Source organism: Scophthalmus maximus, chromosome 6 (genome assembly GCF_022379125.1).
Source record: "Scophthalmus maximus strain ysfricsl-2021 chromosome 6, ASM2237912v1, whole genome shotgun sequence".
Taxonomy (NCBI): Eukaryota; Metazoa; Chordata; class Actinopteri; order Pleuronectiformes; family Scophthalmidae; genus Scophthalmus; species Scophthalmus maximus.
This window is the reverse complement of record NC_061520.1, coordinates 6421683-6432195: the sequence shown is the minus strand read 5'-3', so window position 1 is coordinate 6432195 and position 10513 is coordinate 6421683. Positions and strand designations below refer to the sequence as shown.

The window sequence follows — 10513 nt, the reverse complement described above, 5'->3', positions numbered from 1 at the left end:
GTTAATTCACTCACTTTTTCTGGAGGATTGCCATGATCTGAATCTCAATTTGTCCAATCCTTTGAATTATAAGTAAACTAATAGCACCCATGATCAGCATCAGCTATACTTAATGTGCTTTTGTAAAAATGTGGTGAACCTGGTAAACATTGCAGTCTAAATATCTGCATATGAACATTATTATTCTGAGCATGATGGCATGCTGACACAAGTACTTATCTCAAAAAAGTGCAGTGTTACAGAGCTGCTTGAGTGGCTGCAGACTCTTAGTCTTGGTTTACATCATGACAGGTTCATGACTAAGATTAGGTTAAAGTAAGATGCTGTTGTTCACTTTGAACAGATTGGATTTTATTAACATTTTGGAATAACGATTAATTATTCAAACACAAAACATACACTCAAGGAAACATACTCCTTCATATCCATGTCATATTGTCAATTTTCCATGATGTAGTAACTTCAGAAAAAAATCTATTTTTTTTCTTTTTTTTAATGGCAGAAGAAAATCAGCTTGAGGAAAAATAGGTCGTAAAATAAACATGTTTGCATATCACTAAAGATTTATCTCAGATGTCACTTCTCAATGTGCATTGTTATCACGAGTCATTCCTTTCTTTCTCTTTTAACTTGTTTTTCTTCGTCATAGTTTATTTGAACAAATTAATACAGTCATTGACAAAATCCAACAAGCCAAAAACAAAAATCTGATAACCACAGGTTTCATATTGGCAAATCCCTTTACCAGTTCAGGACCACATCTTCATTCTAATCTGCAGAGGGGGGATAGAGAGAAGGACAGTCTTACAACATGTATAGCCAGAGAAGCAGAAAATATGATATATACCTAAGTGATGCGTTAGACATTTTACCTTTAACAACGAGTTTGGTTGAACACTCCACTCTGCCCAGATGGTTATCTGCTGTGACTGTGTAATCTCCACTGTCCTTTGCCCCGACTTTGAGTATCACCATGGAGCACACCCCACATGTATTGGTGATGTAGTAGTTAGTATTGGTATTGAGGCTGATGTTGTTTCTGTACCAGGTAACATGGGGTCTGGGATTTCCTGTCACCGCACAACTCATGTAGCACTCGTAGCTTTCTGGACTGTTGTGCATTTTGAGTGGAACAGAGAATGATGGAGGCATCTCAAAGCTGCAGTCCTTAATGGCAGGGACAGTCAATGAAAATGTTTCTGCAATTATTCAAAAAAGGGGGAAAAGTTTGTCAAATAAGTTGAGAACTCTCCACAGAACATTCTTACATGTGCAGGAGAAAATAACAGTTTCATCTAGTCCTGTTTATGATCTAATATCATGTAATTGCAATTGAAGTATAAGTTGTGGACATTACATTTTTATGATTCCTCTATAATAGATAAAAGTTCGGAGATTATACTATTTAACACCTTAAAAAAAGTTTTTATAGGTTGCTTTAGCCAATAAACTAACAGATCCTTGGGATTTTATTCTTAGTAGATCATTCCCAGATCATTTAAGAGGAGAGCTACTGTGAACTGGTTGGTGTTAGCAACTGATGGGCTATTCAGTAAATTGCTTAACCAGAGGAAGCAGGATAGACATTCAGACATAGGTAGTTACAAGCTAGGCATGTCTCCTCGCCACCAGTTTAAACAATCCTTAGAAAAATCCTATTCTGTGAAAATTGTTGTATAATTTTCCATCGATCAGCTAATTGATTTATCGACTACTTTTTTCCATTCTGTATTACACTATTTTAAACCACTGTTGGTAAACCTGCCTTTTGTTCTCTTCACTTCCCAGGTTGCTGACTCGGTGGGTTTGGAAATCCCCATGTCATTCTTGGCATAGACACGGAACTGGTACTGCCTTCCCGGTATGATGTTGATGGCAGTAAACTTGTTGTTGAAGAGATGGTCTGCCACAGTTTGCCAAGTACGCTTCGTGGAATCACGCTTGGTGATCACGTAGTGCAGCCTGTCATCCTTCTTCTCATCTGGAGAAGGAGTCCAGGAGACTGTCACTGTTCCTGACACATTCTCATCCAGCTCCACGGGTCCTGGAGGCTTGGGGTCATCTAGAAAATGGGTAGGAATTGATTTTTTTCAGTATCTTGATATATTATGTTTATGCTTGCTACAGAGGTATTGCCTGCACACACACATACTTAGCATTGATTTTCTAAGGTTAACTTAAATAAACAGAATTATGACGAAAAAAAGGATGTTATTTTTCATAATACATAAAATTCAATTTCCACACAACCTTTGGTAAATATTTAAATTTTAGGATTAACTGAGGTTTTCAGTGTACCTGTGATTCTTATCTCCACACTGGAGGTCTCTTGACCAACAAGGTTCTTCACAATGATAGTGTAGATCCCAGTGTCTTGGCGTTCGGATGAGGGGATGATTAACTGTGATGATGTGTCTGAGTTGCTAACTGTCACATGCTTGGCTACAGGCAGGCCATCCTTGAGCCATTTAATTGTCGGTATCGGAGAGGCCTGTCAACAAAGAAGATACACAGCTAAGATGTGGGTTTCTACTTTTTTTGTGTAATCTGCCTCTTTAGATGAGGCATTGAATGAAAAAACTTGGTGAGTTTTTGAATGAGTTTTATACTGAACCTGAAAGTTAAAGTTGACTCGAGCGGAGTTCCCAGCTCTCATTACCATGAAGTTCTTGATTTTTTTGTCAGTGAATTGAGGTCTCACTGTAACAATGTAGAAAGAGTTTTAGACATTTAATGAGATAGAAAGATTTAATGAAGGCAAAATGTATCAATCTTCGACTGTACACAGTTAATTAGCTCCACTAACTCACCTGGAGGTGGCATTGCAATGATGTAGTTGTCTAACTCTTGAGGCTCACCGTCTCCACCCTCATTCGTGGCTACAACTCTAACCCAGTACATGGCCATAGATTTTAGACCCATAATAGTATAGGAGGTCATGATGATAGGACTAGAGTTACAGCTACCCCATTCTGGGTTTTCTGCTGGTCTGAGCTCCACGAAATATCCTTTGGCCTCATCTTGGACCCCTTCTTCCTCGGTGGGTTTGGTCCAGCACAGCGATAAGGTAGTGTATGTGGAGTCTGTCACCTTCAAGTCAATAACTTTACTAGGGGGCTCTGAAAGATTTAGAACACTTACAGTGTTAAAAATTAAGCAATATGGCATTAAAGATATAACGGATTTGGGCTTGTTACTCACTCTTTGGATCTCTTGCAAACACAAATTCCGAGGGTGAACTTGGCTCCCCAGCACCAGAAATGTTGATAGCTGATACACGGAACTCATACTCAATGCCTTCAACAACATCCTTCACTGCATACTTTTTCTCTGTTGGCATGTAAATCCGTATGGATAAAACAAGTCAGAAATGACATAATTACTTCTGGGGTTCGAGAGAAAAAGCATTACAGTCCCATTACAAAGACAAGTTCAGATCTGAAGTCAAGCTGTTAACAAACACATAACATTGTCAATATAGTCAATAGTTGTAATAGGACTCCTCTGCACCTCTAATGGGCTCATCGGGATGGTTGACGAGGCCCCACAGGTTACTGCCATTCTTTCGTTTCTCCACATTGTATCCCAAAAGATTGGTTCCTCCAGTATTAGTAGGTGCAGACCAAGCAAGATTGATACAGTCTTTGAATGCACTAACGATTTTTGGCGTAGAAGGTGGCCCAGGGTAAGCTAAAAGAATGATGAAATATGAACATTTTCACTTTTTAGCTGGCTCATAAAAGGTCTTTGTCAACATTCTGTATTTGAGACTCCTATAAGGCTTACCCTTTGTTCCTGCCTGGATATCATCAGTCTCCATCATTTCACTGATGTCTTGATCGGTTTCCGCTCTGATGTGGTAGCAGTACTTTCTGCCATGGTCCACATCAGTGTCCCTGTATTTAGGCTCTGGGCCAATCTTGCCCAGCTTCTTCCAGCTGTTCCGGCCAATTTGCTGACGTTCCAGGATGTAGTCCGTGATAGGGGAACCTCCGTTGTCTTTGGGAGGCCTCCATTTGAAATCGATGCAAGTTGATGAACTTTCTATTATATCCACAGGGCCAAGGGGTGTGGTTGGTTTATCTATAGTAACACAAAAGAACAACTTAGGTTATTCACATGACATTCAAATTATGATGTAACTTTTATTCAAATGAAGAGCAAAAAGTCCTTAAGATGCAGCTAACAAACCTAACACAACAAACTGTGTAATGGCCTCAGTTGTTCCACATTCATTTTTAATCTTAATCTTAATTTCTCCTGTGATTTTGCGTTGACACTTGGTTAGCAGCAGTCGGCTGTGTGAGGAAGACTTTTCAATCTTGATTTGGCTGTCCTCCAACATCTCTTCTCCTTCATTGTACCACTGGATCTTCATGGGTTCTCGGCCAACAAATGACACTTTAAAAGCTGCCTCCTTCCCAGCTTTAATTATAACAGGTTTAATGAACACTGCAAGGTCATCAGGGTTGATTCTTGGAGGATCTAGTTGAAAAAAAATACACTTTTAATAGCTGAAAAAGTATTGTATATATTTTGTGGTGGTTGCCCTTTGGTTTTGCATGAGTTTGAGTATCTCAAATAGATTCTGCTCACATTACCTTCAACATGTAGCACAGCTTCTGTTTTACGACCATCAGCTTCACAACGGTACTTCCCAGCATCATCTTCTTTGCAGTTTTTAATAATTAGTTTGCGAGAAGTCCGATCTTTTACGATACAAATATCATCTGTAGCTGTTATCTGTAATACACACACACACACACACACACATATGTAAACGCACCTACATCTCAGCAGGTCAAAAGTGAAAAATACAACTCCATCAACTCTTGAAACCCTCACCTCTTTCCCATCTTTGTACCAGACTCCATCACATTCCTCACTGCTCAGTCTACAGACCAATTCTGCATCAGTGCCAATGATGGCAGCCACATCTGAAAGTCCACTGGTGAAGTAAACTCCAGGGTCTAAAGGAAATACAACCTTATTTTTAACTTGGTACAGAAATATTTAAAAGACGTACATATGGTTATGCCAGTACTCAGAACTTAATTACTATTTTCAGATGCCTCTCACCAATGACTGTGTCAGGAACAAGTGGGCCTGCCCTCACTCTCTTTCTTTTCTCTTGAACAGCCTCCTCTTCTTCTGTATCATCAACTTGAGCTAGGGCCTCTCCTTTTTTTGCTTTTACCTTCGTTTTTGGTTTTGATGACACTCCTTCCTCTTGCACATCCTCTTCCTCCATCTCTTCTTCATCTTCCTCCTCCTCTTCCTCCTCCTCTTCCTCCTCTTCTTCCTCCTTTTCCTCCTTTTCCTCCTCTGCTTGATCTGCGCCTTCTCCCACTTCTGACTTTACTTTTCCCTTTGCCTCTGCCTTTACTTTTGCCTTTGTTTTTGCCTTTTCCTTTGGCTTCTCTTTAGCATTGACTTTTGTTTTGGTTTTGGATTTAGCTTTAACTTCTGCTTCTGCTTTAGCTTTAGCTTCAGCTTCTGCTTTAGCTTTAGCTTCAGCTTCTGCCTTTTCAGCTGCGACCAGAGCTGCCGCTGCAGCTGCTGCTTCTGCCTCTGCCTTTGCCTTTGCAATCAGCTCATCCTTCTGTTTCTGTATCTTATTGTTTTGTTCCTGAGCAATCCTCAACAGATCAGCACCACCACCACCTGCCCGGGTTGTTTTGCGAGCTTTCTTCTTTCCTTTTGAGTTTGGGTCACTATCGGCTAATCAAAAAGAAATGCACAGTGACATTTTAAGTATTTGATACTAGTGTTGAACAATCTGAAAAAATCAAATTAAGAATAAGTAAACAGTACCTTCCACTACAAGCCAGGCACTGCAGGATACAAGTCCAGCCTCAGCTGCATAAATTCCTTTATCCAGTGTCATGCAGTCCTTTACCACCAGTGTGTGAATCAGCATGTCCTCTGACACAAGGATGTCATATTTGTCCCCTTGCTCCAGTGGGGTATTCTTTCCCTTCCAAGTAATCTTTTTCAGTGGTTGTGAGATGAGACACTCAAACACAGCATCCTCTCTTTCCTCTGCTTTCACGTCTTGAATCTTTACTAAGAATTCTATAGGGGGAACTATACAAAACACAAAATTACAGATTGATGTGAGTATATCTGATATTTCCCATCACAGGACAACTCATGAAGCAGTGTTATACAACATTATGTACTCCTGAATTATGTAGAATTGTGATGCATCATCTTACGTTTAAAATCAGACGTGAAGATCTTGATTCCATCAACCTCCACTTGGTATAGTCCTGCATCCTCTGGGTTAAAACCATTAAACACAAATTTCTTCCCCACTTGCTTCAATCCATGTTTTATCTCTGCGTCGGCATCAAAGGGAATCATGATTCCGTCCTGTTCAAACATATGTGGTCTTAAAAGAGTGACTGCAATATGTAGCATGTATGTTAATGCATTTGTGTAGTAAATATGTTACAGTATATGACTTTTAGTGCTGTCATTTAATTTGTTAACAATTAAGAAAATATTTTAAATGAAACATCTCACCTTGTATAAGAAGATTTTGGTGGTTGGGTCCTCAAATTCAAACTCTGCACCACCAGAAGAATTCAGTTCAATGGGCTTTAGGTTGCAAAGTCTTTCAACAACCTTTAGTCATTCAGGAATCAGGGGGAAAAAATATTAGAATGTTAGTGATTGCATTTCTTATACTAAGGTCTGCTATTGTAATTTGGAGCCAGGCATTCTATTATTCTGCCACTATTTTGAGGCTGTGTTGGTGCTTTTATGTGCACATTTGGATAAAGTTGAAACATACAGTACCCTTCCTTGTTCTTGCTCTTTTTCTGTCTTCATCTCATTTAGTTTTTTCAGCATCCAACGGAAATCAGTGATACCGTACTGCGCACATATATTCTCATAATCTTTCTTGTCTGCACTCATCAGCAACTCCCAAAACTTCTCATCCAGTTTAGGGTTTTCCTCCCCCTTTGGCTCAATGTCAACCCTTCAAAGGGGGGAAAAAAAGGCACTCAAAGATAATAATTATACATGGCTAGCAAAAAAAAAAAATCAAAATTAAAAACTTACACAGTTTTTAAGGCCTTTTTGAAATCTTCTGGCATCTCTCGGACAGCTACAACACAACAAGCGGCGTGGTCACGATTTTAATTCAGTGAATGATTAATATTGGGTCATTCATGTTTAATTCATTGTAGTGAGCACCTGTTCTTGATTCTTGCAAAGCTCTGTTCTTTTTGTAGCCCACTAAAATGAAAAAAAGAAACAAGTGAAGTGAGACGGATGTAATTTATCTTAATAATTGGTTTTAATTGAATATATCTTCGAATAGAAGAAAGTGACTCACCTTCAATAACATTTAAAGTGGCTGTCACAATAGCTTTTCCATATTCATTTACCGCAAAACACTTGTATGTGTCAGCTTGGTCCACTGATACATCTGGCAGCTGTCATTAAATATATAATTGATAATATTATTATGTTATTTATTTATATATATATATATATATATATATATATATATATATATATATATATATATATATATATATTATATTATATTAATAATGTTTTGAGGTTATGTGAAAAAGCATTATTTATGACCCATGGCCATGACCTCACCTGTAACTGGTGTTCACCAGAACTGTCAAAGACGGTTTTGTACCTTTCATCCATTTCTCCCTCATTTCTCACCCAGGTAACAGTTGGAGTTGGTTTGCCAATAACTACTGCTCTGAAGATGGCCAGTTTTCCTACAGAACCAGCAACAAGAGTGTACAGCTATGGTTATTATCCTACAAAGCATCACAGGCAAATTGAATTAAGTTGTGCTTATAATTATGGTTGGTATTTTATGTTACCTTCTTGGATCGTCAGAGCAATTGGTTTGCGAGTGAAATCTGGCGTGGTCATGCCTTCAGGTACTTCCTCCACATACTGGGTGATCATGACTCCGGGCACCCTTGACTTCTTTTTAATTCTCACTGTCATTAAATTATACAAATTTCATTATTTACAAATTGGTGAAGAACTTGATGAATAGTTTTTTTTGATCACTCAACTTGTTATTTGTCAGTGATATACATTTAAGGGCAGATTTTCAGACTCTAGTTACTCACCCTGCCCGGGAGCAGTCGGCTCCTCATCCTTGGATTTACGTATTTTAAACATCTTGACGACAGCCTCTCTGTTAATGCAAAAGTATAACAAAACACTGTTAAAACACATAACTGAAGGCAGCACTGGTCTTTCATTGGTCTTCCTTTTGACAGTTGCAAGATTATTTAATGTGGTTATTTGGTCCCACGACAATGAACAAAGTATGATGGGATTTCAGGGTAATCTGGAGCTGATGGGAACTCTTGGCCACTGTTAAAAGCCATTTGAATTCCCATCTGTCCGACTGTCTTAATCTCTTCCAGATGGTCTGAATCGGCACTGGTTATCACTTATCATTGTTTTAGCTTGGGGATCAGGAGAGTGTGCCCACTTTTAAAACATAATGTAAGTGCATCCTTAAGTAAAGCCTATCCTTGGGGAGACAGCAAAGATGTAATGGGACATAATTTATTCCTTTTACTAATAACAAAGTCAGCTAATTAATATTATGGTGTAAGTTTTATACCGGGAAGTCACTGTTAAAGGGGTGAAATCTATATTTCAGGCAAATGCTGCAGGGATCCATGTGTAAGTAATTCTATCTGTACTATAAATGTAAGAATTCCTGAGATCACAAAATAGTTGACATTCCGAAGTGACTGGCCTAATTTTGCACACAGTAGGTCACATACCTCATAAAACCATCTATCATGGGAAGTGGTGTAAATTGCCGACTGCAAATGTGACATTAGTCATAAATATCTTTGTATGTAGGTTTTGTTTTTTCTTTTTAACCCTGACTTTTTCTGAAGGCAAAAAATATATAAAGCGATGAAATAAAATAAACAGATTTCATGTCGGTGGTTAAAAGTCTTTCATTCTTTTTTCTATAGTTGTCTCATTAGGTCAGATTTGTGAAAAGTATGAAAGTATAATTTTAATCATTTCATTATTAAACTCTTCCTAGCCATTACATTGCTTAATTAGCAAGCACCTTTAGAAATACATGGAACAAGTCTAACACAGATAAAACAAAGCTGAAATTAATCTTAAAATAATCATAAAGGCTTAAAACAAATGGGTCAAATTTAATTTAATGAATGAAATATGCAGTTTTTTTCTGTTGAGTACTTGCATATTTAACAGTTGTATATACGTTGCAATGGTGTGAAGCCATATTTGTCTGAGAGAAATAAAGATAACCCACAAGTTTTTCGAGTGAACTGATTTATGAATAACCTGTCAGACCCATGTATTCAATTTCTGAGCTCCATTTAACAACGTTTGCACATTTTTGTACTTTCTCATTTTTGTCTGATAAAATGCTAAAATTTCTTATTAAATCTTAGCAAAACAATGTAACCCATAAATCTCTGTAGAACAAAAGTGAAGCAGTGATACAAGAACATCGATAAGTTTGTGTGTTAAGGATATTTTTTGTAGTTTGATCAGGTACCAATACTGTCTCACATCTGCACAGATTTCTCATCAACATTGCTCTCCTTAATGAATTCTCCTCAGGCTCTTGACAGTTCTGCTTTTTAAAAACGCGTCACAATCGCAGTGTATCATTATGGCTTCCTTTCTTCATATTAAACTTCAGAGACACTGGAATCGTTATAGTCTTTCAGACTTTCAGAGAAAATAGGATTTTGAAACATTTCTAACCATATCATTATAATAAGGAATAGTGCCCAGTACTGATTATGTGTACTTACTGTCAAGTAAACTGCGGATCTTTTGTTTTCTGTTGCCAGCCAGGTTCCAGCTGATTCTTGAGTGTGGGCTCTCCGTTTTGAGAGCCAATAAAGCCTTTCAGTGACACTCAGAGCAACTTAACCCACTGCTTTTTCACTGTGGCTCTTGGGGATAGGTCTACTGACATGCACTTTGGCCCCCAAAGTGCGATAGGTTCCTGAAAAAGGGGGCACCAAAGGAAATGCAGCTGTGAAGCTTTCTAACCCTAACCCTAATCCCTCCCTCAAAACTGGAATTTAAGCTTGAGCTGTGCAGCAGGGTGCTTTTGGCTGCTCTTATTAAAAAGGGAAGTCTCATGGGAAGTGACATAGAAGTGCCGTGGGCTGTGGAGCCTCACCATTAGCTTAATTGCACATGTAGGCTGCCTGATCTTCATCCCAGCATTTAACAAGCGGTGAGTGTCAATTAGATTCATTCATTTAGATTTGCTAGCTTTTTGCATTCATGTTTTTTTTCATTTTTGAATATACATTTTTTTGTGTGTGATAAATGTCAGAATTAATGAACTGTAATTTTCCAATGCTGAAGGCCTGTCCCCAAAATTAGACACTTTGCATGAAGGTTCTTATTTGCTCTGACACTATTCTGGACATCAGATGAAAAACAAACAATACAATCTAAGCATCATTCTGATACTAATGAGCCACAATCATTT

The 10513-nt window shown here is 38.2% G+C and overlaps 1 protein-coding gene and 1 long non-coding RNA gene across 5 annotated transcripts in view; one reads left to right on the top strand and one right to left on the bottom strand.

Moving 5' to 3' along the window:
* LOC118308850 overlaps positions 1-10513 on the top strand; it is a 115687-nt gene that overhangs the window by 33874 nt on the left and 71300 nt on the right. For 2 of the 3 annotated variants that reach the window (XR_004793341.1, XR_004793342.2), the window contains 2 exons: positions 1789-2073; positions 7700-8128. This is a non-coding gene — a long non-coding RNA (uncharacterized LOC118308850). Of the gene's footprint in view, positions 1-1788; positions 2074-7699; positions 8129-10513 lie in introns of those variants that run through there. The other variant, XR_004793340.2, reaches the window with a different exon arrangement.
* LOC118308842 (immunoglobulin-like and fibronectin type III domain-containing protein 1) lies at positions 330-10132 on the bottom strand. 2 transcript variants are annotated; one of them, XM_035630265.2, is made up of 24 exons: positions 9819-10132; positions 8121-8188; positions 7863-7985; positions 7624-7754; positions 7349-7448; positions 7207-7248; positions 7072-7117; positions 6805-6988; positions 6529-6630; positions 6219-6375; positions 5815-6087; positions 5080-5721; positions 4846-4970; positions 4602-4743; positions 4192-4485; positions 3787-4083; positions 3511-3690; positions 3202-3330; positions 2811-3119; positions 2615-2700; positions 2299-2491; positions 1766-2062; positions 873-1199; positions 330-773 (listed from the first exon to the last, which is right to left on the bottom strand). In XM_035630265.2, exons 2-24 carry the CDS (start codon positions 8170-8172, stop codon positions 769-771), a joined length of 4236 nt encoding a protein of 1411 aa, XP_035486158.1. In that variant the 5' UTR covers positions 8173-8188; positions 9819-10132; the 3' UTR covers positions 330-768. The 2 variants fall into 2 exon arrangements, with proteins under 2 accessions (XP_035486158.1, XP_035486157.1); XM_035630264.2 differs by lacking the exon at positions 9819-10132 and having other exon boundaries at positions 8121-8229.

Excerpts from the sequence above, each read along its gene's own strand:
- LOC118308842 (XM_035630264.2), bottom strand. The coding sequence starts at position 8,229 with ATGTGTTTTAACAGTGTTTTGTTATACTTTTGCATTAACAGAGAGGCT. Across the intron at positions 6,989-7,071 it reads AAAAAGGCCTTAAAAACTGT|GGTTGACATTGAGCCAAAGG; the intron begins GTAAGTTTTTAA and ends CCCCCTTTGAAG. Across the intron at positions 4,084-4,191 it reads TACACAGTTTGTTGTGTTAG|ATAAACCAACCACACCCCTT; the intron begins GTTTGTTAGCTG and ends GTGTTACTATAG.